Here is a 27,986-nt window from a genome sequence, read left to right as displayed (position 1 = left end):
TACAGAGACCGGTGAGCAGTTTCTACACCGTGACACCAAGCGGGTCTCCTGGGCACATGTCCTGGCCCCCGCTGCCCCCTTCTTTGGGAGAAGGGGGAAGGTGGGGGCGGGGCGGGCAGGAGTTTGGGAGGTGGGGGCGGAGGGGATCAAGCCCCCCCCCCCCCACGGCTGGAGGGGAAGTTGGCGCCTATGACCCGGTGCCTCCCTATTTCCTTTTCCACAGCTGGGCCCCTGCGCACCGGGCAGATGGCTGCGCCGCCGTAGGCACTGGACCGGCCCATGTCCGATAGCCGACCCCTCCAGGCGCTCCAGGTACTCGGGGCCCTGGCCTGGGTTCCCCCTGGCCGGCCTGTGGAATTCCCTGGGGCGCTGGGGCTGGGCCCCCCTCGCACTCTTCCCATGTGACATGCGGCCTCCTCTGGGGCGGCGCGAGCTCTGTCCAGCCGCCAATGCCGCTGTCGCACCCGGGCCAGACCCCCCCCACCTTGGGACACTGGGGGAGCATCCTGTGCTCCTGGCTTGCGACCGGGCCGGCTCGTGAGCCCCGTGGCCGTTCCCCGGCGCTGGGCCGAGGGCGGGGGCAGGCTTGCGCGAGTTCCCGCCAGCCCCAGCCAGGTCACAGGCGAGGGGCCCCAGAGTGAAAGGGGCAGGGCGGGAGGGCTCCCTCCCAGCATCCTCGGGCCCCCAGCGCCTGCCCCAGAGAACCAGGGCAGCAGGCTGGCGGAGGGGGCTCTCCGGGGAGCCGGGGGGGGACGTTACTTGGCTCCCACAGGATCGAGCCGGCACACCCTGGCAGCCCCAGCCCCCCCAGAGGCTGTGTGGTCGGGGGAGCAGCTGTGCCTGCAGGGGCCTGGGGTCTTGCCTTTTAAGCCCCAGCCCCCTTTCCCATGGCAAATACCTCACCCCCATGTGTGTACAGCCCCCAGGGCTGGGGGCCCAGCTGGAGGGGGGCTGTGACCATCAGCGACAGAGTAAAAGGTCACCTGGAGGAAGGGCTGAGCCTGCAGGAGCCCTGAGCACTGACGCGGCCCCTGGCCTTGTCCCTAAAACCACCGGGCTTTCACCAGCCCCCTGCGGCTCTAGCCAAAGGGCCCCCCCGGGAAGGGCGGCCCCACGGATGCAGGGGCTGAAGGGAGGGTCCCACGGCCGTGCCGGGGGCCGTCCTGGGGCGTAGAAGAGGTGCCGGGGGAGGGCCTGATCCTTCCAGGCGCTGAGCACCTTCCGCACCCGTCCCAGTCAATGGGCGTTGTGGGGGAAACTGAGGCAAAGAGAGGCCGAATGGCTTGGCCACGCTGCCAGACAGGGAGTCAGCAGAGATGGGAATAGACCCCTGGAGACCACTCCCCTTCCCCCTCCCTCCTTCCGGCACACGGGCTCTGGGAGAAGTTGCTTGGGGGATGGAAAGGGAGCAGCGGGCTGCAGGGTGGGATAGGACAATCCGCTCTGCCCACTCCATCCCCAGCCGCTTTCCCTGCCTCCTTGGCTCTTGCCTGGGTGTGGGCGCCCGGGGGCCTCTCCTCTGGGTCACTGCCAGGCCCTGGCACCGTCGCGCGCTGGCTCAGGGGAGGATTGTGCTGGAGAAGCAGCCCAGCAGGGAGAGCGGCTCTGCAGGGTGCTCCAGGGGCTGGCTCTGCTCCGGCTGCCCGGGTCGAGTCTCTCCGGGGCCTGATGTGACGCGGCCAGTGGCTCTGCGTGTGGCGTGAGCGGAGATGCTGCATTCCCGGGAGCGGCCGCTGTGCTGAGCGCCAGAGCAGGGTCAGTGCCTGAGGGCGGCCGTGGAGGGTGATTACGGAGCCTCCGGGGTTAAGGTCAGTGGGGAGGTGAAAAGTCCAGGCTGCAGCTCCCCAGGAGCAGGAGGGGCAGAGGGGCCGGAGCAGCGCAGGGGGCAGGTGGGGAAAGGAGAAGGCTGGAGCGCAAGGCCAGCCCGGGGGTTGTCCCTTGCCCCAGAGTGGAGCCGTGGGCCCAGACGGAGCCAGGCAGGGCGGAGCCGGAGAGATCCCAGACTTCCTCCCCAAGGAAGACTAACTGGGGCTCCTCCACTCCTCCCAGGCCCCGCCGGCCACTGCCCTGCACCCAGGCCTGTGTGCTGTGGGGGTGCCATGTGCCTCCAGCGACAGCCGCGAGCATCCGCTGCCAGGCCGGCGACCGCCCCACCTCTGCTCTCACCCCTTGCCGCTCTGGGCCGGGCCACTGCCCTAGTCAGTCCCATGTGCCCTCTGGCCCCCGGCCAGCCGTAGCGCTAGCTGAATGGATCCTGGGGCTTTGGGGGCTGAGCCCCTGCTCCGTGATCCTGGCTCAGGCATGTCGGAGAATCCTAGAACTGGAAGGGACCTCGAGAGGGTGAGTCCCATCCCCGGCCCCCACGGCAGGACCCAGCACCATCTAGAGACCACCCCTGACAGCGTGTGGCCAACCTGCTCTTCAGTATCTCCGGGGACGGAGGTTCCACAACCCCCCGGCAATTTATTCACCACCCGGACAGGCAGGAAGTTTTTCCTAATGTCCAACCTAAACCTCCCCTGCTGCACTGCAAGCCCCTTGCTCCTGTCCTGTTGTCAGAGACCAAGGAGAACAATTTTCTCCCTCCTCCTTGTGACCCCCTTTTAGATACCTGAAAGCCGCTATCATGGCCCCCCTCAGTCTTCTCCTTTCCGAACGGAACAAGCCCAGTTCCTTCAGCCTCCCCTCCTAGCTCCTGTTCTCTCGACCTTTCCTCATTCTTGCTGCTCTTCTCTGGACCCGCTCCAATTTCTCCCCATCTTTCTTGCAATGTGGTGCCCAGAACTGGCCACAAGACTCCAGCTGAGGCCTGAGCAGCGCAGCGCCGAGCGAGCGGGAGAAGGGCTTCTGGTGTCTGACTCACCACACTCCTGTTCACGCGCCCAGAATCGTATTTGCTTGTTTTGCAACGTGTCCCCCTGCTGACTCGTATTCAGCTTGTGGCCCTCTCTGACCCCCGGCCCCCTCCCTAGACAGTCACTTCCCGTTCTGTGCGTGAAACGGATTGTTCCTCCGTGAGTTAAGGACTTTGCATTTGTCCTTGTTGAACTTCCTCTTCCTGACCTCTGCCCATTTCTCCCGTTTGCCCAGATCAGTTTGAATTCTGACCCTCTCCTCAAAGGCACTTGCCAACCCCCCCAGCCTGGTATCATCTGCAAACGTAACGAGCATGGTGTGACACACTCGCGGGCCGTGCCTCTCCCACGCCTGCGGCCCAGCCTGCCCGTCGCACAGCAGCTACGCTCCAAGCAAGCCGGAGACTTTGGGCTGCTGCTCCCTACTCCCCCGCCCCTGGGGCTCCTGGGAGCAGCAGCGAGGGGGGGTCAGTGCCCCAGCCGGGGGAGGGGGGAGGGAAGCAAGGCTGTTGTGGGGGGAGAGGGGACAGGAGCTATTGGAGAAGAAACATTTACAAATGGAAGTTGATGCTCTGGCAAGTGGGGGCTCTCTCCGTCCCTGCAGACCTCGCCCAGTCACAGGGCTCCAGGCGCTGGGGCCTAAGGCAAGCCCCAAATGTGGGAGACTGAGCAGCTCATGAGGGTTGGCCGTGTGCTCTCTGGATCTGGCAGAGGGGCAGCCCCCGCTGCTGGCAGGGCACCTGTGGAGCTCCAGGGAGTTCTGCATGTTGCCAGGCTGGAAAGCAGAACCAGGCACTGATCCATGTGAGCAGCTGCCCAACTCTGCATTTCCCATCGGGACAGCTCCGGCACTGGAGGCCCGGAGACGGGAACACAGAAACCTCAGCTCCCTAGGCCAGGGCCCGGGGTGCAACAGCTCTGGAACAAATCAGAGTGTTTCTGTTCACTGCTGTGCACGAGGGGCGTGAGCATGTGCGTGCGAGGGGCGTGTGAGCATGTGCGGGTAAAGTGGGGGGGTGAGTGTGATGGGATGAGTGTGCGAGGGGGTGTGAACAAGCTGCGGCTTCACTCAGCTGGGAATTTCCTGCCAATCCCGGTGATCAGTGGTGACTCGTGGTACACCCGGGCGGTGCCCCGCCCCCCTGTGCCCCCTGCCAGCCCCATGGGTGGCCCTCCCTGCACCCCCTCCCCCGCAGGCACCCGCCGCCTGTGCTGGTGAGACTGGGCAGCGCAGGGCACAGCTGGGGCAGGGACTCCAGGGAGCACAGACCCCCCCACACTGCTCCCCTCCCCAGGGGCTCACATCCCTGCCCAGGCTGCTGGGCCCGCCGCCCCCCCGCACGCTCGCCCTCCCCGCTCCCCGAGCCGCCGGCGGGAAGGTCCCTCCACCGTCCTCCCGGGCCAGGGGGCTTGGTTCAGACAGGCCCTGGGAGCCGCCCTGGCCCCGGCTCCTCTCCTGCTTGGCTGGAGGCAGAGGGAGCAGCGCGAGGGAGTCGGGCGGGGAGGGAGAGGGGGACCGGCCGACAGCCTCACGGCCGGGGTCCAGGGCCAGTCTGCCCCCGGGCCTGGCCCTTTGTAACCCGGCCTAACCCCCCGCCTGGAAATACCCCCCCGGGCCTGGCCCTTTGTAACCCGGCCTAACCCCCCGCCTGGAAATACCCCCCCGGGCCTGGCCCTTTGTAACCCGGCCTAACCCCCCGCCTGGAAATACCCCCCCGGGCCTGGCCCTTTGTAACCCGGCCTAACCCCCCACCTGGAAATACCCCCCCCCCCCCACGCCCTGGGGCTGTGGCATCAGAAGGCAGCCTGCCCTAGGAACACTGCCCCCAGCACTACCCACTGCAGAGCATCCACCCGCCGGGGCCAGCCCGTGGGGAGACGGGGGTGCCGGCCGGGTGCTGGGGGGTCACCCGGCCCACTCTCTGAAGTGCAGTCTCCTGAGTCCCATGGCTAAGAGCCCCACAGCGACCCATGGATGGGCAGGCACATTCTGAAGAGGGAAAGCGACTTTCCCAGACAGCCAACCAGCCCCATAAGTCCCTGCTGCCCAGAGCCGGCGGCACATCCTCCCTTCCCTGGAGGTCTCAGGACTTGTTTCCCTGAACCACACAGTATCCTCCCTTCCTGGGACCCAGCCCTCCGAGAATCAACCGCCCCCGCCCTGGTCCAGAGCCGCTGCGCTAGTCTCTGGTCACCGGGCCCGGGAACGGGGCCTCTTTCCCCCGCCCAGCGAGGGCTCCCCAGAGCGTGTGACTCCAGACAAGGCTGAGGCGTCTCCTGGGATAACAAAAGCCCAGGGCCAAGTTCTCCCTGTAAATCGGGCATTGCCCTCCGTGCTGACTTACACCAGCGTTTCTCAAGCAGCGGTCCGAGTTCCCTTGGGGCGCGCGAGAGACGTCCGGGGGGTCCGTCAACACAACGGAAATGCGGAGAAAACGGAATTTTTGTTGTAAGTTTCACAGCGCTTTATTATCTTTGTACTTTTTACACCCAAAAATGTCATCGCCCGCCCGGCTTCGATTAAGTTGCTTAAACAAATGTGTTGCAACAGGAGGGAAAAAATGGTGCGTCTGAAACCTGTAGGGACTGGGGGTACTTCTGATTTTTTTTTTTTGAAAAAGGGGGTATTTTATAAAAAAAGGTTGAGAAACAGTGATTTCCACCACTCGCGGCTCTGGTCCGTACTGCGGGGATGTAGAATCGTAGGCCTGGAAGGGACCGCGAGAGGTGAGTCTAGTCCGTGGGGCTCAAGGCAGGACTAAGAATTACACCATCCCTGAGGGGGCAGCCCTCTCTTATAAATCTTCCACGGCCTCCCTCCGCAATTCATCCCCCTGATGGGTCGGGTGTTTTTCCTAATGGCCAACCTAACCCACCCGCCAGGGGGCGACAGAATTGGCGGGGTCCATGCTCCTGGAAGGGGTGGGGCCTCAGGCAGAAGGGGCGGGGCTGGAGGTAGCCAGTCTCAGCCCTCCCTAGACTGCCCGGAGTGCACCACACTGCAGTAGTGGCGGTGGGGGCTGGGAGCCCCGGGCCCTTTGAATCCCCAGGCTCCGGGGCAGTCGCCCCCTTGGTCCCGCATTGGCAGCACTGCCTGCCCTCACCTCGGTCCGGCTGCGGGCTTCCAGTGAGGGAGGCCGGCGGGAGGAAGCAGCGTTAGGAATGGGATTGGACGTAGTTAGACCCTGGGGTCCCAGTCTCCCTTATGCTGTGACGGAGGGCTGGTGTCTCACGCCCTGTCACCTGCTTCTCCCGGTCCTTTGGCTTTACCCAGCCTGGCGCTCTGCCCTCTCCAGCGCTTCCCCGCCTGGGCTCTCACAGCGCCCGCCTCACTGGGCCCATTTTACAGACGGGGGTGTTGAAGCGCAGCCGGGGGAGGGGGGCCTGTGGTAGCTGGGTGTCAGTGAGAGATGCAGCCGGGACCCCGGGCACAAGGCCAGTGACAGAGGCAGGGCTGGCAGGTAGGAAGCAGACACCCAGCTATCACAGACTCCCCTCCCCAGGCAGTGGGGTGGGAGGGGTCCTCCGCAAGCCTCCCTGTCGTGCCTCGGTTTCTATCTATTTGAAACCCTAAAGCCAGGCCAGGCGAGGGGCCCCATGTGGAGCGGCCGAGGGAGGAGTAGATCCCGGCTGGCAGCCCTTCCCCCCGGGAGGAAGGGTCCCCACGGCCGTAGGAGAGCGACCCCTTTCCTGGGCTTCCTTTACCAGAGAACCCGGCCGCCGCCTCCTCCGCCCTTGCGGTGCAGCTCGCCTGGCTCTGACTCGCCTCTCCAAATTTAGCAAGAGCCCCTGAATGAGAAACGCTTCCTGTCAATGAACTGGCTTCAAGCCCGGCTGCTGAATCATTGCCTGCCAGAGGCCCCCGGAGGCTGGCGCGCGCCCCGCTCCGCCTCTGAAGCAGGGTTAAGGAGCAGCTGCCTGGGCCAGGTAGGCGATGCCATGTCCGGGGGCAGGGGCTCCGCTTGCTCTGTTCTCTGCCTCCTTTGCTTTCCTTCCGTCCCTCCCTGCCTGGCTCCTTTGCCAGACCCTTTCTTGTGGGGGCCGGGGGCTGCCCCCTGCCTGTGGGCCAAACTACGCCCCCCCCAGCAGCCTTTGGGTGCTCACCTGGTGCCTCAACGGCACGGGGAGCAGAGCTCAGCCCCGGATCTGAGCGTCGGGAAGTTCGAGGGGGTTACCTGCCCTCTGCCTCTTCCTTCAGCCCCATCTCCAGGCAAAGCCCAAACACCCGGAAACCAGCCAAGGTTGCTAAGAGGCCTGGGTGCTGTCCTAGCACATCTTTTGAAAAAGGCTCCTCAAAGCAAGGAAACACACAGCTCAGGACCTGTCAGGCTTAGCCCTTGCCTCAGAGGAGCGGCAGCCGGGCTCACTGTTTCGTGGCTAGAGCCGTGTTTCCCTGCCAGTAGCGCCCGTGCCTCTGACCTGAGGATTGCTGGTGGGTGGTGGAAGCAGGGTTCTTGTTATGGAGAGCTCAGGAAATAAGGGTTTTCCTGTGAAAGCTACTGGTGCGTGGGAACTCTTGTCAGCTCCTAAGCTATCGGCTGAGAGGAGACCGGTTCGGCACATTCCATCTCACCGCTGCCGCCCGAGAGCAGGTCGCCAAGAGACGCTCTTAAAAACGTTCATTCCGGTTCTAGAGGCATTTCCCTTTCTGCCAAGTGCCCCCCTGGCATGGGCGGACGGGAATAGGAACGCGCAGAACGTTACCTAGTCGTGGGCTTGCAGCTGGGGCTGCTCCACGTGTGTCATTAAAGCATCCCCGTCAGAATGTGCTTGAAAGGTGATAAAGTCATTGGGGAGAAGCTAAATGAATTCTTTGCTTCAGTCTTCATGGCTGAGGATACTGGGGAGATTCCCAAACCTGAGCCGTTCTTTGTAGGCGACAGATCTGAGGAATTGTCCCAGATTGAGGTGTCGTTAGAGGAGGTTTTGGAACAAATGGATAAACTTCACAGTAACGAGTCCCCGGGACCAACTGGCATTAACCCAAGAATTGTGAAAGAACTCAAATGGGAAATTGTGGAACTATTCCCTGTGGTTTGTAACCTACCCTTTAAATCAACTTCTGTACCTACTGACGGGAAGGTAGCTAACGTGACGCCAATATTTTAAAAGGGCTCTAGAGGTGATCCTGGCAATTACAGACCCGTGAGTCTAACGACAGTACTGAGCAAATTAGTCGAAACTATAGTAAAGAATAAAATTGTCAGACACATGAATGAGTATAATTTGTTGGGGGAAAGTCAACATGGTTTCTGTAAAGGGAAATCATGCCTCACTAATCTGCCAGAGTTCCTTGAGGGGGTCAACAAACATGCGGACAAGGGGGATCCAGTGGATGTGGGGTACTTAGATTTCCAGAAAGCCTTTGACAAGGTCCCTCATGAAAGGCTCTTAAGTAAAGTAAGTTGTCATGGGATAAGAGGGAAGGTCCTTTCATGGATCGATAACTGGTTAAAAGACAGGAAACAAAGGGTAGGAATAAATGGTCAGTTTTCAGAGTGGCGAGAGGTCACAAGTGGGGTCCCCCAAAGGTCTGTATTGGGACCAATCCTATTCAATTTACTTATAAGTGGCCTAGAGAAAGGGGTAAGCAGTGAGGTGGCAAAATTTGCAGATAACTATCTTGAGCAGTTTGGTAAGACCAAAGCAGACCATGAAGAGCTTCAAAAAGATCTCGCCAAACTAAGAGATTGGGTAACAAAATGGCAAATGAAATGTAATGTTGATAAATGGACAGTAATGCACATTGGGAAAATAATCCCAACTATACGTACAATACGATGGGGACTAATTTAGCTACAAATACTCAAGAGAGAGATCTCGGAGTCACTGTGGATAGTTCTCTGAAAACATCCACTCAGTGTGCAGCGGCAGTCAAAAAAGCAAATAGAATATTAGGAACCATTAACAAAGGGATAGAGAATAAGACAGAGAATATCGTGTTGCCTCTGTGTAAAACCATGGTACGACCACATCTTCAATACTGCGTACAGATGTGGTCGCATCATCTCAAAAAAGATCTTTTGGCACTGGAAAAGGTTCAGAAAAGGACAACAAAAATGATGAGGGTTTTGGAACGGGTCCCATAGAAGAGAGATTAAAAAGACTTGGACTTTTCAGCTTAGAAAAGGGAGACTAAGGGGGGATATGATAGAGGTCTATAAAATCATGACTGGTGTGGAAAAAGTGAATAAGGAAAAGTTATTTACTTGTTCCTACAATATAAGAACTAGGGGTCACCACATGAAATGAATAGGCAACAGGTTTAAAACAAACAAAAGGAAGTTTTTCTTCACTCAGTGCACAGTCAACCTGTGGAACTCCTCGCCAGAGGATACAGTGAAGGCCAGGACCTTAAAGCTATGTCTACACTGCAGAGTTTTTGCACGAAAACAGCCATTTTTGTGCAAAAACTCGCAGAGCGTCCATACCCCAAGCACGTTTTTGCGCAAGAAAATTTACAGTGAATGGACAGAGCAGAGGGGTTTTGCGGAATAGGTATTCCTTTCTACGAGGAACAACTCCTTTTTGAACAAGAATGATTTTGCAGAAAGGTGTGTGTGGATGGGCAGCAGGGGGGTTTTGCATGAAAACAGTCTATCGAAAGAAGCACAGGTGCCCTGGTGGCCATTCTGTGAATGGACATTAGAGCTTTCTTGCAAGACAGCGTCCATGCAGCTGGACGCTCTCTTGAGCAAAAGTGCATCACTTTTCCGACGTGCTTTCACGGTGTGGACGCGCTCTTGGGCAAGAAGTTTTTGTGGAAGATCTCTTCTGCAAAAAGCTTCCTGCGCAAGAAGCTGGAGTGGAGACGTAGCCTAGCAGAGTTCAGAAAAGAGCCAGATCCCTGGAGGTGAGGTCCATCAATGGCTGTTTGCCAGGCTGGGCAGGGACGGTGTCTCTAGCCTCTGTTTGTCTGGGAATGGGTGACCGGGGAGGGGTCACGTGAGGATTCCCTGTTGTGTTCCCTCCCTCTGGGGCTCCGGGCACCGTCGGCCGACAGGACACCGGGCCGGATGGGCCTTTGCTCTCACCCAGCTGGGCCGTTCTGAGGTTCTTATGATGATGTTGCTGTTCTGCTTTGTTTCCAGAAATGTTTGGTGCCATGTGCTGCTCTTTGGGACGGCTTGTGAAAGAGCCGTTACGCTGGGCTGGCGCTGACACTTCGGGGGTGGTGGGGGCCTGGATTGCTTGCGAGTTCCTGGGGCTGTTTGTTACTTCGGGGGGGGGGGGGGTTCTTATGGCCCTGCCTGTCCCGTTCCGTTCCCGGGCTGGGATTTTGCCCATAGGCGCCGACATGAGCGGGGCAGTGACTTAGCCACCTCCCCTGGATTTGGAAACAAAGGTTTTGCTTTGGGAATTTCTTAAGGTTTTTTTTTAATTCCCCCCCAATTGTTTCCTGTCTGGTCGGGGGGGAGGGGAGGGGAATGGAGCCGTGAGGTGAAACCTTTGCTCTTGATGCTTCGCCAGAGGGGAGTGGGGCCAAGAACGACCCTGCCTGGATCCCGCAGCACATCCCTGACATGAGCACGGGCCCCACCTCGCTGAGGCCCTAAGCCGGTGGGGAAAGCCAGGAAGGCAGGTCCCCGCCCCAGGCCCCGTCCCAGGCTCCGGGGAACTTGCTGCAGGATCAGGCTCTAAATCGAGCCCGGGTACGCACTGAGCCCCGCACTTGCCGGTGCAGCGGGAGCGGGGCGGGGGGGTTATGCTGGCAAAAGCCCCGGTGTCGACACCACTTCCCCCTCCGAGGGCTTGTGCCCGGACAAGCTGGTCTCCACTGGGAGGGGCAGAGCTGTGGCAGCAAACCCGTCCTCGTGCCGGCCAGGCCGCAGTGTGTGGTGTTCAGACCTGCAAATTCAGCTGCAACTTCCCCCGGGCTCCCCTGCCGGCTTCGCATGGAGGGGACGGTCAGCGGGGGCGCCCTGGCACGCAGCCAGCGCCAGCAGGGAGCCCATGAAAGAACTGGCAGGGACCTGGCTGGGATGGGACAGGACCCGTGAGAAATTCAGGTTCCTTTCAGCGGCTTGGCAGCAGGGTGAGACGCGTGGCCGGGAAGGCTGCTTGCACGGCTCTGGTGCTTGCACGGCTCTGGTGCTTGCACGCTCTGTTGTGAGCAGCCAACGGGGCTCTGCGGCCTGGTCTGCCGCTCGCTCCATTTGTGACCCCCCACGGGAGCTGGGTGGCTAATCCGAGAGCAGGGATCATTTCCCCAGGCCCCAGCGTCTCCGTGCACTCGCGGGCAGGAGCCCTGTCCAGGCCGGACGCCCCTGCCTGACGCCTTCTCTGTCACAATGGCTCTGCCTCCTGCACCTTCTCGGCCTCAGCGTTGTGTCTAGGTTCCTGACAGCGACGTTCCTGGCCCTGCCGCCCCCCAGCGCTGCTCGCCTGGCCCCTGCCGCCCGCCGCTCGAGTGTCGCAGGGCCCAGCGGCGGGCGGGCGGGCGGGGGAGGGACAAGGCTGCGCCTCAGCCACCGTCAATCCCGCCGCAAAGGGCCAGGCCGAGCCCCGCAGCCCTCAATCGACTAGTCCGATGAGTCAACCGTTCCTGACCCCACGCACCTCGGCCCTCCCAAGTCTGGGAATTTCTGGGTCTGGGGAGCTACAGGGCTCCTGGCCTCTGTTCCTGGACCCCGCCTAGTCTGATCTGCAGACCAAGGAGGGCCTTTCTCTGCCCCTTCACCACAGTATCCCAAGGGTTCACCGTGCGGCCCTGGGTAGGTCACCTCACCGCTCCGTGCCTCAGTTTACTCCTCAGTCCAATGGCTCTCCTGACCCATTCCTAGCTTGCAGGGCTGGCATGGAGCCGAACCGACCCATGTAGGTGATGTGCTCTGGGATGCTTAGAGGCAGCCCAGATCTCATGGAGGGCCACTTTCCCGAGTGCATTTTCCACCTGCTCAGCGTCCGAGCGCCACGGCAGAGCTGCCACGTTCCTCTGCGTGGCCTGAACATCGGAGCACATGACCTCGCTCCTGGGCCTCCTCTGGGGCTGGTCCCTTTGCCCGTGGGATTGCCAGGGAGAGGCTTCCCGCCTGGCCCAGCAGGGACCGGGCCCACGCAGGTGTAACTGAAAACCAGCCCGCTCCACTGGCTCGGACCGAGGCCACGGCGCCTGCGGCCTCTTGCTCCAGCTGACAGCTCCGACAGCACTGTCCTGCCAAAGCAACACTGAACGGGAGCGGCCGCTTGCCCCGGGCCAAGGGAGTTTCCACAGCAGTGTCTGAGGGTGCAGGAGCGGGGTGGGGGTGCGAGGTCTGGGTGGGCGGGAGGGAGGGTGCAGGAGCGGGGTGGGGGTGCGAGGTCTGGGTGGGCGGGAGGGAGGGTGCAGGAGCGGGGTGGGGGTGCGAGGTCTGGGTGGGCGGGAGGGAGGGTGCAGGAGCGGGGTGGGGGTACGAGGTCTGGGTGGGCGGGAGGGAGGGTGCAGGAGCGGGGTGGGGGTGCGAGGTCTGGGTGGGCGGGAGGGAGGGTGCAGGAGTGGGATGGCAATTGGGGGTCTGGGCACGAGGAGGATGGCAGGGCGCTTACCTGGCTCCACGCCCCCTGCCGTTCCCAAGCACCGCCCCCCGTGCTCCCATTGGCTGGAATTCCGCAGTGGGAAGTCCAGGCTGGTGCTCCAGCCTTGCGAGGGGTCGGGGGGCGGAGCTGGAGCGCTGCGCTAAACCCCGCCAGCCCATCCCCTGCAGCGCCTCCTGCTGGCCTTGCGCCCTGGCAGCCCCCGCGGTGCAGAGCCGCGCACAGGTCGCTCTGCCCCCGCCCGGCCCGAGGTGTCGGTGTTTGTCACCGGCATGAAAACAAAGTGAGTCTCCCAGCAACAGGCGGCTCGGAATGACTCGGGCGCTGCGCGGCTGCTGGCCACATGAAGGGCGCGGGTTGCTGGCGGCTTGCGAGGCCCGGGGGGGCGGGGGGACTCGCTCACCCACCCAGCGCTGCTGTTGTGTGTGTGGCCGGGGAGGCCTGGACGGGCCAGCTGCGGGAGTCGCCGGCCCGTTGCTCTGGAGGGCCACGGAGCCTTGTGGGCTCCAGCCTGCCCCCGGCGTGCCCCGCTCCGGAGCTCTGCCGCCAGGGAGGTGGGGTACCCTCGGTCTGCAGCCGGCTCCCCGCTGGCCCCTGGAAGATGCTGCTGCGGAGCCAAGTCGAGGTCGTTAGGAGGGGCGGTTCCTGAATCCCCCAGGCACCCCACTGAGCCCGGCCCCGCGTGGAGCCTGGGTCCAAGTCCTGGAGCCGCTCTGGGGCTGGGCCTCCCGGGTGGCCCCTCTGCCTTCCTGCGGGATGTGGCGGCCCTGGGGCGCGGGGCGCGCTCGGAGGAAGGCCCTGCTAGGCAGGCCGCTTGGTCCCACAGAGGCACTTTGCTGCTCCCCGCCCGGCTCATTGGGAGGGGCTGTTTGCGGCGGAGGGCGGGGGCCACGTTGTGCCGTGGGCCTGTTGTCCAGTGGGTTGGAGGCTGGCGACAGGCGCGTCCTCAAATGGGTGAAACCCGACTGCGGCCCGAGGGTTTCCCGGCATCTCTGTCCATCCGCCTATTTGCCCGCAGCCTGCTAGGGCCCACGCAGTCCAGCCCACGCCCCTCCACGAGGGCCCCGCCACGTGCCAGGCCTCACGGGCGTTCCCAGGCAGACGCGGGCGCTCGCTGGAAGTCAGAGCCACGCTCCGTGTGCGGCCACGATGGCCCCGGGAAACCCCCACGAGCCCCGTCCACGTGCCCTCGTGTCCCGAGTCAGCTACTTCGGAGCAACTTTCCGTGGGAATTCCCCCCAGTCCAGCCTCCCTTTTCCGGAACCTCCCCTTCGCCCCACCCGGACACACTTCGCCTGGACTCGACGCGGCCCGAGGCGCCCTCCTTTGCAGTGACGTTGCCAGAACGGGGGTGAGACGTTTTTACCCGGCAGTGAGAGCGGCTGCTCCCAAACTCAGCCCCAAACCAGAACCTGCGTTCCCACCTGGGGTCGTTTCGAGGGCGGCGGCACCTGGCCGCTGGCACAAGGCAGGGCTCAGCCCCCCCCCCCCGGTTAATTTCTGGTAATCTGTGAGCTGTGGGTGAGGACGTGGCCCCACTCCGGTGTTTCCCGTAAGCCGGGCGCTTGGGCGGCCGCTCACGAGAGATTCCGTGCTGCAGCAGCGCACCCACTGCTGGGGTTTGTGTTTCTACGGGTGGTGCACATCCCCACATGCCTGGGCGCACATGACAAAATGCATTCTGCACAGGGATGGCAAAGATTAGAGGGACTGTTGCTCCATGCCCCAGACTCCATGCAGAGCTGGGGGTGGGCCCTGGAGATGGCTGAGCCTGGCTCCTTGGAGCAGGCTGAGTCCCTGGCAGGTGAGGCTGGCTGATTGTAGGGCGGGGCAGGCTCAAAGGCATTAATACCAAGGCTATGTCTACACTCGCGGCTTCTTGCACAAGAACATCTTGCACAAGAAAACGTCCACACTGCCATGTGCGAGCTGTGCTTTTGTGCAAGAGCGCCCATGGGAGTGTGGACGCTCTCTTGCGCGAGAAAGTTCCGACGGCCATTTTAGCCATAGGGCTTTCTTGCACAAGAAATTCCTGCCGCGCGTCCACACTGCCCTCTTGCACAAGAGCTCCTGCACAAGAGGGCTTACACCAGTTAAAAAAGAGCGTAGCTCTTGTGCAAGAAGCCCTCACTTACCACACCCTACTGTAAATATCCTTGCACAAGAGCGGGCGGGCAGTGTGGACGCTCTGCGGATTCTTGCACAAGAAGCCACGAGTGCAGACACAGCCCAAGTGCATGATTCCCATGGAGAGTTTGACATATGCCGGATTGGCCCCAGTGTGACTCCATTGCTGCCGGGGGAGTTACGCCCGGAGATTCAGGCTCCTGGCATTCGGGTGCTGAGGAGGGCGTGAACCCGTCACTTCTCAGTGAGTCTGGTCGCAGCCCTCGGGGACACTACCCCCTCTCCTGGGCAGGTCCACGGAGCCTCAGTGAGCAGCTGGCTCTTGTCCCCTTGTGCAGACTCCCCCATGCTGGGCCGGACGGAGAAGGGGACGAGCGAGCAGTGATGAGAGGGGAGCTTGGAGCCATGCTGCAGAGCCGGGAGGCGGATTTCCAGGAACAATGCGCCTACATCGTGCAGGACCAGCCGTGCGAAATGGCCCCGCGCCCCCAGTTCCCTCGTGCACAAGCCTCCCTCCCCCAAAACTTGGCCTTCCAGTGCAACAGCAGCAACCAGGTGAGTCGGGGGCGTGGCTCCTCGGGGATCTGTGGCCAAGGCAAGAGGCAGGGGGGCAAGAAGAGGGGCTTGAACGCACCTTTGGGCTCCCCCCGCAGCCGGGGCGGAGGGGCTCAGACTTTTGCACTAGGCAGCTGAACTGCACATGGGCAAGACCCTCGTGCACATTCTCACACACACACCCCCTCCTGTCAATGTACACATGGACATGCTAGTGAACATGTTACCATGCACATGCTTGTGCTCATACATATGGATGTGAACATGCTACCATGTGCACTCCTCTGCACGTGCTAATGTGCAAACACTAGGGTGTGCACGCTCTCACACGCACATACCGGTGCACCTGCATGCGCATTCCCGCACGGGTGTGCGCACACACATGCAGATACCCTCGCACAACCCTAGGAACTCACAGCCAAGTGTGTTCACCCCTGGGGCCCCCACCCAAATGCACGCGGCGTGTGCACGTCCCTGCCAGCCCACGCCGGTATCACACACAATCAGGCCTGCAGGCCCCACACATGCCATCTGGCACGCAGGCCTATCTCACCCCCGCGGGGGGGCACCCCGGCAGGCCTGCACAGACTGGCTGGTGCTTGTGCTCCTGCCTCGCTGCTTCCTGTGGGAGAGATAAAAGCAGCCGGGCTTGGCGGTGCGGTGAGAGCCAAGGCGCCCGCGCCTCCCGCTGTGACAGCAAGGGAGGAAGCTCGCCGGCGAGGCTGTATCTGCGCGTGGTGTTCACCAAGTGACAGCCTCTGGGCTCGGCTTCCTCCCATCAAAGCGAGAGAGCGAGACAGGCAGCAGCCACGAAAGCGTTAACTGGCCCTCCCTGCCTGCGGCCCGGCCTGCGTGGGGCAGGTGCCCAGCCGGTGGGGTGGGAGGGGAAGGCTCATTCCTCCTGATAGCGAGCCCTGGCCGTGGCTGGTGCTCAGAGCCCCAGGCCTGTAGCCGGTGGCCTGGCCGTGGCCGGTGCTCAGAGCCCCAGGCCTGTAGCCGGTGGCCTGGCTGTGGCCGGTGCTCGGAGCCTGAGGCCTGTAGCCGGTGGCCTGGCCGTGGCCGGTGCTCGGAGCCTGAGGCCTGTAGCCGGTGGCCTGGCCGTGGCCGGTGCTCAGAGCCCCAGGCCTGTAGCCGGTGGCCTGGCCGTGGCCGGTGCTCGGAGCCTGAGGCCTGTAGCCGGTGGCCTGGCCGTGGCCGGTGCTCAGAGCCTGAGGCCTGTAGCCGGTGGCCTGGCCATGGCCGGTGCTCAGAGCCCCAGGCCTGTAGCCGGTGACCTGGCCGTGGCCGGTGCTCAGAGCCCGAGGCCTGTAGCCGGTGGCCTGGCCATGGCCGGTGCTCGGAGCCTGAGGCCTGTAGCCGGTGGCCTGGCCGTGGCTGGTGCTCGGAGCCCGAGGCCTGTAGCCGGTGGCCTGGCCGTGGCCGGTGCTCGGAGCCCGAGGCCTGTAGCTGGTGGCCTGGCCGTGGCCGGTGCTCGGAGCCTGAGGCCTGTAGCCGGTGGCCTGGCCGTGGCTGGTGCTCGGAGCCTGAGGCCTGTAGCCGGTGGCCTGGCCGTGGCTGGTGCTCGGAGCCTGAGGCCTGTGGCCGGTGGCCTGGCCGTGGCCGGTGCTCGGAGGGGGAAGAAGGGGCAACGGGCCATGGTGACTAGTGGGGCCGAGCTACTTGTCAGACCCTCGCTAGCCCCCACGCTGAGCCTGCCACAGCTCCTCTGCCCTCCCCCTGGCCGTGCTGCGGGCTCCTGCCCAGCCGTGGCCGGCAGCCAGGGGAGTGCCCTGGTGAACACCCAGGCCTGCTCCTCTGCCCGGCCCCCGTGTTCTGGGGGGGCCGGAGTGGGCGAGACGGGGGCAGAAGCAGAGCAGACAAATGAGGGTACAGTCTCCCTCAAGCATGGAGGAACCCCCCCCCCCCGCAGCCCAGGGGAGGGGCAGGGAGCCGGGCTGAGGGGGGTGCAGGAGAGAGCGAGGGAATGGCCCGGGGGGGGGATCGGCTCCCCGGCGTATCGGGCGGGACGAGCTGCCTTTGCAGGATCAGCTGCCATGGGCACCGCGGGCGGCTGACGCCGAGGCCCCTCACCCAGCTATGAAACAGCCACGGGGGGCTGCCACCCCCTCGCCACGCGGGCCTGTCTGGAGCCGGGATTCCTCCTGCCTCCCTCGCCCTGAATGGAGGCTGGATCCGGCTTGTTCCTGCCCAGGCCCAGCTCGGGGCCCGCAGCCGTCTCCTCCCCTTCTGCCTGAGGGTGTCCCTGCACGGAGTGGGCTGGGAGGGCTGCGGGGTTCTTGGGGCTCCTCTGGCCCCCGAGGCTCCAGCCCCGGAAGGGGCAGCTGCAGCCCGTGGCTGAGCCTTGGATGGGCTTTTGTTCCCCGTCCAGCCTGGCTCCTCCGTGCTGATCCCGCCTCGCCCCGCAAGGGAGCGTCTGCCGGTCCCGGTTGGGGGTCAGTGCAGCAGGGCCTGGGCTGATGAACGCTGCAGCAATCCTGTGCTGGACCGGGCCGGGTCTGGGCACCGCTCAGAGCGAATTGCTCAGAACCAGGGCTGCTTACAGCCCCAGACTGGAGACCTCCAAACAGGCCACACACCAGTCGCACCGAGCGCTTCAGCTGCCAGTCCGGCCGGCAGGAAGCCCCCGAGCAAAACCCCCAGCTCTCCCTGTGCCACAATCAGCCCCGGGCTGCACACAGGTGAGGGGCTATAGAACCCGATCTCACCCCCCCGAACGGATCCTCCCGGTCCCAAAGAACCAGCCACCAACCCCGGTCAGTTTACACTCTGGATCTTCCCCACAAGAGCGCGCTGGGCCAGTCCTTTGCAATCTAAAATCTAAGGCTACGTCTACACTGGTGGGGTCTTGTGCCAGAAATATGCAAATGAGGCTAAGCGTGGAATATCGCTGCGCCTCATTTGCATAGCTAATGAGCCGCCATTTTTGCGGAAGAGGCTCTTGCGCCAGAAGGAGCTGTCTACACGGCCCCCTCTTGCGCAAGAAAACCCTCTTGCGCAATGCTGCTACGCCGATTATTTTCAGGAATAGCGGCATTGCCCAAGAGGGGTTTTCTTGCACCAGAAGGGGCAGTGTAGACGCTCCTTGCGCAAGAGCCTCTTCCGCAAAATGGTGGCTCATTAGATATGCAAATGAGGCGCAGCGATATTCCACGCTTAGCCTCATTTGCATATTTGTGACGCAAGAACCGGCCACTGCAGACATAGCCTAAAGGTTTATTAACGAAAGGAAAAAGAGCCTGAGAGTGAGGCTGTTAAGGAGAATACGTCACATGCACCGAATCCCCGAGGTCTCGGTGCAGGCTCTCAGCAGAGGTGTTCTGGCTGCTGGCTTCGAAGTCTCTGGTGCCCATCCTATGTCAGGACGGGTCGGCGATCCTTCCCGGCTCGCTGACCCTCGCAAGGCTGCACCTGGGACCAGGAGCAAGACTGGAGACAAGACGGAGTCCTCTGCTTGGCATCTCTGGTGTCTCCCAAACCGGAGCTGGTCTCCTGATGGCATGATTCACGTGCCCGCAGCCACGGAGACGGGCTGGTTTGCAGGTTCCAGAGGCATTTCTCAGGCGGGTCTTGGCCGCTCGGAGAGCCTTGTCCCTGCAGCCGTGCTAATTAGCATAGTCGCTGAGTGGACATTCCTTCGTTACAACAGGCAGCCCCGGCCCATCGCTCTGTCTCAGACAGAACGTTCCCAGTACAAGCCCGGAGTCCATATTCCTAACTCCACACACAGACATCACGCCGGTCCACGAGTAGCGCACGTAGACTCAGTAGGACATGAGCTTCCATTTGACACCTCACATGGCCCCCTTTGGACAGACTCCGGGGCACCCCCCGTGGGCGCAGCAGTGACCTGGCTGCTCCCCTTAAAATCTAATAATGTGACAGGTCCCTGGGCCGCGCTGCCCACCAGGGCTCCAGCGCCTGTTTGCTCATCGCACCAGCAGCTGGGGGGCTCGACTGGGATGCACGGGAGGCAGCCCGGGGCGGGGGGGCAGGGCGGGGGGATAGGGCGTATCGCACGTGGGAAGGGCTGTTGGGGAGGTGTCGAGAGCGATCCCGGGAGGCTGCCGGGCTGTTCCCTGGAGCCCATTGCCAGGCCCCGGCGCCGACTCCGTGCTGCTGCCCCTGCCGGTGGTGGCAGTGCTGAGCCGAGAGCTCATCCCGCCAGGCCTGCGCCTCGGGCGGCTGCTCGGGGTGGTCTGCGCCAAGGAGAAGGTGCCCAGCCCAGCCGGCCGTGCTTGTGGCGCGTGTGTAGCGCCCTGTGGCTCGCTCGGCAGCCCCCCAGTGGTGCCTGCTCCGGGCGGGTTCCTGTGGGGGCAGGAGGCTGCGCTGGCAGCCGGCTGCCAAGGGTGCCCGGGGCGGAGACAGGCCGCACCTGCCCCAGAAGGCTCAGTCACCCTGCCCCGTGAGACTCCTGCTTCTGCCCTGGCGCCCCGCTCCTCCCGAGCCCCGCTCAGCCCCACTGGCCCCGCTCGCATCTTTTCAGAGCCAGGCAGAGCGTGGGGCCTCAGGGCACCTGCTGGCTCTCCCGGAGCACTCTGCCTCCGGCCCCAGTGCCGCGGCTGGGCCTCGCAGGGGCCTGGCTTCCCTTGTGTAGCCATGGAGGGGGGGTGGGATCTCCTGGCTGCCCGGGAAGAGCCCAGGGAATGGCCCGAGCAGCGTCTCTGAGGGCAGGGGCAGACGGCCCTAAGGGGAGAATGTGTCACATCTGGGGGCCGTGTGTCCTGCCCCGGCCCCCCAGGTGGCAGCTCCCCCTGGGCTGTTGTCACAGCCTGGGCCCCAGCTGCAACCTGCCCTTTCCTCACATCCCCCACAGAGCACTGGAGTCTCTCCATCCCCTCCGCAAGCCCCCGCCCCCCTGCTCTGACCCAGGGGGAAACCGAGGCACAGAGCAGGAAAGGGATGCCACTCCTCAGCGGCAGGCACCGCCACAGCCCTGAGGAAAGCCCCTCCCCCTGCGCTGTCCTGTGTGCTCCCCGGGGAGCGGCACCGCAGTGGGGCCGGGACGCCGAGTGTGAAACCCAGGCCCCGCCGTGCGGGGTGATGGCGCGGGGCTGGGATCGGACTCCTGTGCCGGGAGAGCCGGCCGCCACGGGCGGAGGCAGCGAGAGCTCGGGCAGGCGGCACCTGGGCGCTCGCTTACCCCGCGTGGTCTCTTCCCTTCTGCCCCTCCAGCCTCACAGCCCGGGGGGTAAGCCCCACCCTTCCGGCGACGCCCGGGACCCGCGCCGCAGCCACCGGACGCGCTACCCTCGCCTGGCCTGGAGCCTGCCGGCCGGCCAGCGCAGCCGGGAGATTTACTTCTACACGCTGCAGCCCCTCGCGCCGGGCGCCGAGCTGCTGGTGTGCTGCGACTGGGACTGCGCCGAGCGCCGGCCGGGCCCGCGGCCAGGGGAGCCCGGTGAGGAGCGGCCGGGGGCGGGGTGTGGCGGGCGCGCACAGACAGGGTGTGGCCCGCCGGGCAGTGTGCCCCGAAGGAGGGCGGCGTGCGGGGTCGTGCCCCTGTGTGGCCTAGTCCCTGGGGCCCGGACATCTGCTCTCGGCGGGCAGCGGGAAACGAGGGGCCGGAGCCTCGGCTGAGGTTGGGAGCTGCTGTGGTGCCTGAAAGTGAATTTAGTGCATGGGGGGTCCCTGGCCCCACGAGCAGGGAAACCTCACCCGAAGCACATGGGATCGCCATCCGGGACGGAGCTGTGTTCGGCAGGGCCCTGGGAGCTTGGCTCCATTTCAAGCAGGGGGCTCAAACAATGTTGCCTCTGATCTTTTCCATCCATGTGCGGAATAAATGTTTGTGCATGCACCAGGGCATGTGGGGATGTGCACCACCAGTAGGCACACAACCCGAGCTGGGGGTGCCCTGCTAAGCAGCTGGGTGGCACTGGAATCTCTCCCAAGTGGCTGCCCAAGCGCCCCGCTGACAGGGACCCCTGGGGCCATTAGTGGCCAGAGCGCAACCCCAATGCAGGCGTGAAATATTTGGTGAAAGTTACTTACTCCGGCCTGTGTGGCTGCTGGCCTGGGGCGGGTGGGTGCCCCGCAGGGACTCACCCTCACACCAGCCTCCCAGCACCCCCAGCGCCCATGCAGGCCCAGCCACAAAGGGCGCCACTCGGTCCGGCAAGCCACTCTGGTTGCCTCTGCCGCGATGGCAGCTGCCCCAGCAGACGCGCTTCTGCAGCCAGAGGGGTGGGGCTGGTTGTGACGGCGCGTTGGGGTCCCCCACCTCCTGCACCCCCGAAATGGCACGAACAGACTCCCCCAGCCAGTAGAACAGAGGGGGTTTATTGGCTCCCCAGGGTACAGCCCAGCACAGATGTCATCAGGTTACAGGGCAGGCCTAGGATGCCTCAGCCCCCCTTGATATGGGGGGGTCTCGGCTTCTAAACCCCCCAGCCTTTGCTGAGGCTGCTTCCTCCATGCTCCCAGACAGAAACTAACTCCCTCTCCTCCAGCCCTGCCCCCAGCCAGGGCAGCATCCCCCTTCCTTTGCTCCTCTCCATGGGGGGTAGCTGGTCAGACAGGTTGAGACCCTCTTTGCATAGTGACTCATGGCCTGTCTTGCTGGGTGGTGCTACAGACAGTGGCCAGTGAGTTAGCAAGTCCCCCCCACTACTTCACACCAGTGGGCTTTGCTTTGTTACCCGGGCAGGGGGTCCCAGCGTGGGGAGGTGGGTGTGGGGGGGGCAGGCGGGATCCCAACGTGAGGACATGGATGTGGGGGCAGGCAGGGTCCCAGTGCGAGGACGTGGGTGTTAGTGGGGGGCATTGAAAACTCATGAATCAGCCCCAGATCCCCGATACGTTGACCCTTGGGGGGTTTTCTTGGGCATCGGGGGTGTGGGTCTTTGGCTGAGCTCGGCCCTTTCCTCGCTTCTCCCCACGAGCCCAGAGCCTGCCGTGACACAGACAGGGAGAAAGCAAAGGCAGCGGCTGCTGGGGGAGTGTGCGGAGGCCTGCGGGAGGGGGGGTACTTTGCATCTGAGAGCCCAGGCTGGGATCTGAACCAGCCACGGCAGTAAATAGCCGCCCCCGCCCGCGGAGACGAGCCGGGGGGGCGAGGGGGGGAGCATCCTGCCAGCGACACTCCCTGGCGCGCGCCAGTGCTGGGAACACGCGGTAACACACGTGTGCTTGCTGCTTTCTCCCCAGAGCATGCCGGTGCCCGGAAATCCAGCACAGAGCCCCCTGCCGCCCCGGGGCCTCAGCCCCACCAGCCCCTCCCCACCAGGCGCCCCCGGAGCGAGGAGGAGGACGGCGAAGGGCAGGGCCGGGCCGCGCCGCCGAGCCCAGCGGGAACCCGACGCGCGGCCTGGAGCACCCAGCCCCCCCGGGAAGTCCCGCCGTGGCTCGGGGGGCTTAGCCCTGCCCCCAACGCCCTGGGGAAGCCCAGCCCTCCCAGCCAAAGAGCCGCGAGCCCCCGGAACCAGCCAGGCCCCGGCGGCTGCCCGTCCGGCCCTGCCGCCTCGCTGTGCCAGGAGCTGCACCGCTGCCTCTGCAGCCTCTCCCCCTCCTGCCCTCTGTACCTGCCAGGGGGCCACCTGCCCCCGCCGTTCCTTTACGCCTGCGGCACCGGCCCTGCCCCCCGTCCCCGGGGCGGGCTGCCCCCCCGCGCCTGGCCCTTCCTGCCCGCGCCAGCCCCGAGCAGCGGCGGGGAGGTGGCTTTCGCCTGCGCCCTGGGGGACGGGGCCCCTCCTTACTCCAGCCTCTGCGGGACGCTCTGGCCTCCAGCTCCGCCGCCTGCCAGCCCGGAAGCCCCCGGGCCCCGGAAGCCGCAGGACGTTCCGGTGCCCCTGCGCGGAGCCGCCTCGTTCCCCGGGGGGGACCATGGACCCACGCAGCCTCCGGCCCCTGCCGGGCCCCGGGGCACCGCCGCGCCGTCCTGGGATAGCGCCGCCCCGCCCCAGCCCCGCCGGCCGCCCGGCCCCGCGCCCCAGCCCTACGCGCTCAAGCGGCAGAACGGCAAGATCAAGTACGAGTGCCACGTCTGCGCCAAGAGCTTCGGGCAGCTCTCCAACCTCAAGGTACCACGGCCCCCCTCGGCCCGCAGCAGCCTGGCCCCTGCAGACCCCGCCGCGCGCTCTTGCCAGCCTCCTGGGCGGCAGCGTGGCCTAGGGGCGAGGGCGCTGGCCTGGCAGTCAGGGGAGCTGCAATATGTTCCTGCTGTCTGCTGAGTCATGGCCTTGCCCCGTGCCTCAGTTTCCCCACCTGTCAGTGGGAGATAATGGCGCTGACTCACCCCGCTTTGCATTCTGTGGAGGGAAAGCGCCTCCTCGTTGGGGAAATACCCTCCCTGCCCCCCCCACCGGCCCGTAGCAACACGTCCCGCCCACCTCCGAGGCCCCCGCTCCGGAATGGCTGCAGATGGTCCTCGCGGGGAGCTGGGCTCCCTGGGACGGGCTGGGGGATCCCGGTGGCCGTGAGGGATCGGGGGGGGGGGTGTTGACCAGGACGTCACTGGAGCCCCCCAGAGACCTTTGCTCTTCCTCTGGGTTATCCCAGCAGCTCGGGGCTGGTCCCAGATCCGGCACCTGGATCTCATTGCAGAATTTTCTCAGGGCACCCCAGGCCAGCACAGCCCTGGGTGGAGCCAGGACCTCCCCATGGCGCCCCAAGGGCCCCTCCTGCTCAGCGAGGGAACTGCATGCTGCCCCACTGCCCTGTGCCCCCAGACAAGAGGCGCCCCGCCACGCTCTGAGCTCCCCTAATGGAGATATCTCACGCCTCCCCTCCCACCCCCTCTCCTCCACCCCGACCACCTCCCCTCCCGCCCCCCTCTCCTCCACCCCGGCCGCCTTCCCTCCCGCCCCCCTCTCCTCCACCTCGACCGCCTCCCCTCCCACCCCCTCTCCTCCACCCCGACCGCCTCCCCTCCCGCCCCCCTCTCCTCCACCCCGACCGCCTCCCCTCCCGCCCCCCTCTCCTCCACCCCGGCCGCCTTCCCTCCCGCCCCCCTCTCCTCCACCCCGGCCGCCTTCCCTCCCGCCCCCCTCTCCTCCACCCCGGCCGCCTCCCCTCCCGCCCCCCTCTCCTCCACCTCGACCGCCTCCCCTCCCGCCCCCCTCTCCTCCACCTCGACCGCCTCCCCTCCCGCCCCCCTCTCCTCCACCCCGGCCGCCTTCCCTCCCGCCCCCCTCTCCTCCACCCCGGCCGCCTTCCCTCCCGCCCCCCTCTCCTCCACCCCGGCCGCCTTCCCTCCCGCCCCCCTCTCCTCCCCCCGGCCTCCCCTCCCGCCCCCCTCTCCTCCACCTCGACCGCCTCCCCTCCCGCCCCCCTCTCCTCCACCCCGGCCGCCTTCCCTCCCGCCCCCCTCTCCTCCACCTCGACCGCCTCCCCTCCCGCCCCCCTCTCCTCCACCTCGACCGCCTCCCCTCCCGCCCCCCTCTCCTCCACCCCGGCCGCCTCCCCTCCCGCCCCCCTCTCCTCCACCCCGGCCGCCTTCCCTCCCGCCCCCCTCTCCTCCACCCCGGCCGCCTCCCCTCCCGCCCCCCTCTCCTCCACCTCGACCGCCTCCCCTCCCGCCCCCCTCTCCTCCACCTCGACTGCCTCCCCTCCCGCCCCCCTCTCCTCCACCCCGGCCGCCGCCCCTCCCGCCCCCCCTCTCCTCCACCCCGGCCGCCTTCCCTCCCGCCCCCCTCTCCTCCACCCCGGCCGCCTTCCCTCCCGCCCCCCTCTCCTCCACCCCGGCCGCCTTCCCTCCCGCCCCCCCTCTCCTCCACCTCGACCGCCTCCCCTCCCGCCCCCCTCTCCTCCACCTCGACCGCCTCCCCTCCCACCCCCTCTCCTCCACCCCGGCCGCCTTCCCTCCCGCCTCCTTCTCCTCCACCCCGGCCGCCTTCCCTCCCGCTCCCCTTCTCCTCCACCCCGGCCGCCTTCCCTCCCGCCCCCTTCTCCTCCACCCCGGCCGCCTTCCCTCCCGCCCCCTTCTCCTCCACCCTGGCCGCCTTCCCTCCTGCCCCCTTCTCCTCCACCCCGGCCGCCTTCCCTCCCGCCCCCCCTCTCCTCCACCCCGGCCGCCTTCCCTCCCGCCCCCCTCTCCTCCACCCCGGCCGCCTTCCCTCACGTCCCCTCACCGCCGGCTGCTCCTGCAGGTCCACCTGAGGGTGCACAGCGGCGAGAGACCCTTCCAGTGCCGCATCTGCCAGAAGCGCTTCACGCAGCTCGCCCACCTGCAGAAGCACCACCTGGTGCACACGGGCGAGAAGCCTCACCAGTGCCAGGTAGGTGACGCCCCCCCGGCGGCGGGAGGCCCTGTGCTGGGAAGGGCCCTGGGGTCTGGTGGGGCGATGGCCTGAGCGCGGGGACAGACAGGTGGCGGATGAGACTCCGCTGAGTGAGCCCAGCTCCACGGGCCTGCTGGAGTCACCTCTCCCCACCCCCCCGGCTCATACTGGCAGCAGGTGGGGGGCTGTGCCGGGGCGGGGGCCAGGCAGGCTGCCAGCTGGGGTCTGACCCCCATCCCCCCAGCTGATGCTGGCAGCAGACGGGGAGAGGGGGGCGGGCCAGCTGGGGTCTGACCCTCTTCCCCCCCCAGGTCTGCCTCAAGCGCTTCAGCAGCAGCAGCAACCTGAAGACCCACCTGCGGCTGCACTCAGGCGAGAGGCCCTACCAGTGCCGCCTCTGCCCCTGCCGCTTCACCCAGCTCGTCCACCTGCAGCTGCACCGCCGGCTGCACCAGCGCCTGCACCGCTGCCCCCGGGCCTGCCCCCGGGCCTGCCCCCGCCCCCTCAGCCTGGCCCTGCACCGGCGCGGCCTCCTCGGCGCCACGATCGACCCCGCCGGCTTCGGCCTGGACCTGGGGCGCCTGGTGGGGGAAGGGGCCGACCCCGCCTGGGCTGCCGGGCTCCTGGAGAGCCTCATCCTGCGGGAGCTGGAGTGTCTGGGGCCGGCACGGGCAGCTCCTCCGGGACAAGGGCAGCTCCTCCGGGACAAGGGCCCCCGCGCCCCCGGCCTCCTGCCCCCGCCCCGCCGCAGCGTCTCTGCCAAGCAGGAAGATTTCCCCCTGCAGCCGGCCTGACCCACCCCCTCCGCCAGGCCCGGCGCCCTCAGCTGCGGTCCCCTGTGGCTGCCGCCATGCCCCCAAGGGTGCCAGGAGCCGTGGGCTCGCCTCCCGCTCTGCCGGCAGTGCTGGGGCGGGGGGGCGGGTCTCAGCGCTGAGCAGGGGCTGACCCTGGGCCTCCAGCTGGGGGGCTCCTGCCCCAGGGCTGGGGGTCGGCAGGGGGCCCGGTGGGGAGCCAGGGCCGCCCAGGCCGCGGGTACAGGGCAGCTGGAGCCTCGCCCAGTCCCCCATCTCTGGGGCAAGCCCAGCCCCCTTTCCAGTGATGCCCCCGGCGCCCACCAGGAGGGGAGGCCAGGGCGGCCGGAACCACGGGCTGGCCACGAACCAGCCGCAACCTGCTCCGTGCGCCCGATGGGACCTGGCTCCCTTCGGCAGCTTCCCCGGCCCCCCGATCCCTGGGCTCCACCAGGCCCATCCCAGCCCCTGGGGGGCCCCGCCTGCCTGGCCTCCCGGGCCACAGCGAGGGGCGCCTTGGTGCCGTGCCAGCTCCTCCCGCCGGCCCAGGGAACGGGCTTTAACTCGCAGGTCCCCGCCCCACCGGGGGGAGGGACAAGGCTCTCCCCAGCCTGGAGAAAGAGCTTTAATCCCCACAGTGCCCCCCGGGGGCGGGACGAGCCAGGGACCCCCTGGCCCGTGGAAAGAGCTTTACCTTCTCAGGTGCCCATCTCAGGCTGTGACTCGGGTCTCTCCCCTGGGGCTGCCGCCCTCCCCTTTGCTGCGGCCTGGTACCCACCGAGCTCCCGCCCCGCCCGCCAGCCAGCGCGAGCCGTGGGGTGCTCTGGGGCGGCACCCCCCTCCCCCCCCAGTGCTGCCGCAGGAACGTCTCAGCACTTACGGGCTTTGCTCTGCCCGCGGCAGGCGTCTGCGGGTCCTTCCTTTGGCCCTTTGGCCCGGCCGGGGCCAGGGGGCGAGTCAATAAAACCCTCTGCTTTTGTAGTTTGGCAAACTTCTCGGCGGGACAGACCTCTTTTCTGGGGCCTGTCAGCCTCCCTGCGTCCATGGAGAGGCCTTGGGTGCCGGAGGCGGCGGCTCTGGGGGCTGGATTTCAATGGGGCGCCTGAGCTCTCCCGGCCAGCGCCCCCCACCTCCGACGTCCCTGATCACTGACCCAGGGGTTCTGCCAAGGCCTGGCCACTGAGCAACCATGCAGCCCATCAGGCTGTGCGTGGTGCGTGGGCACCTGCTCCCCTCCAGTCCTGAGCCGTGGCCTGCTTGGATCCCCGCCAGCGTGGCAGGCTGGCAGCAAGCCCCGCCTGGGTGCCTGGTGCTGCAGGGGTCCAGGAGGAGCCCCGATAGCCAGGGGCGCTGCGGCTCGGGAGAAGGGGAGCGTGGCTGCGGCCGATGCTCTCACCTTTGCGGCAGGGGTGCCCGTGCTGGGGGTACAGGGAGTGGGGCCGGCTCCAGCTCGCAGGCTGAATGACCCTGAGCCAGTCGCGTTGCCTGGCGGGGCCTTGATTTCTCCACCCGTGAGCTGGGCAGAGGGCAATGGATTGGCTAGTGTCCCAGTGCACCGCTGCCCTCTGCTGGCTGGGATCATCTCTGCTCAACTGTGTGCCATGGACCCCATGCTGCTGACCACCCCTGGGGATTCTTCAGATCGAGTGCCGGGGGCCTGTGCGTACAGAGCGGGGGGCTCTGGGGGCTGACCTGGGGGCTGATGTGAGGCTCCTGATGGCCCAGGGACTGGTTATGCGGCTCACCTGTCTCAGAGGAGCGTGGGGGGGGGGATCTGTTTGTGAAGGGCTTGGGGGGGCTCAGAAGGGGAGCCCTGCGAGCAGCTCTCAGTGGTGGGCAAACCGAGTGGGGAGCGGAGCCTGGTGTGGGGTCACGTAACAGCTGCCGCTGGGGTCCAAGGGGCCATGCTCTGCTCACGTGGCCCCAGG

The 27,986-nt window shown here is 65.6% G+C and overlaps 1 protein-coding gene across 1 annotated transcript; it reads left to right on the top strand.

Annotated features, from left to right (window-relative positions):
* The first annotated feature begins 228 nt into the window (after positions 1-228).
* Positions 229-27,785, top strand: ZNF683 (zinc finger protein 683). Its single transcript, XM_075908790.2, has 6 exons — positions 229-312; positions 14,834-15,050; positions 20,223-20,448; positions 22,197-23,068; positions 25,136-25,264; positions 25,579-27,785. The coding sequence occupies exons 2-6, from the start codon at positions 14,880-14,882 to the stop codon at positions 26,059-26,061; spliced, it is 1,881 nt and encodes a 626-aa protein (XP_075764905.2). The 5' UTR covers positions 229-312; positions 14,834-14,879; the 3' UTR covers positions 26,062-27,785.
* Positions 27,786-27,986: the final 201 nt, after the last annotated feature.

This window comes from Pelodiscus sinensis, chromosome 26, assembly GCF_052426305.1.
Source record: "Pelodiscus sinensis isolate ZL-2025 chromosome 26, ASM5242630v1, whole genome shotgun sequence".
NCBI classification, from domain to species: domain Eukaryota; kingdom Metazoa; phylum Chordata; order Testudines; family Trionychidae; genus Pelodiscus; species Pelodiscus sinensis.
The sequence above is the reverse complement of the archived record's forward strand: the minus strand, read 5'-3'. Positions and strand labels throughout refer to the sequence as shown.

Excerpts from the sequence above, each read along its gene's own strand:
- ZNF683 (XM_075908790.2), top strand. The coding sequence starts at position 14,880 with ATGAGAGGGGAGCTTGGAGCCATGCTGCAGAGCCGGGAGGCGGATTTC. Across the intron at positions 15,051-20,222 it reads AGTGCAACAGCAGCAACCAG|CCTCACAGCCCGGGGGGTAA; the intron begins GTGAGTCGGGGG and ends CTGCCCCTCCAG. Across the intron at positions 25,265-25,578 it reads AGAAGCCTCACCAGTGCCAG|GTCTGCCTCAAGCGCTTCAG; the intron begins GTAGGTGACGCC and ends TTCCCCCCCCAG.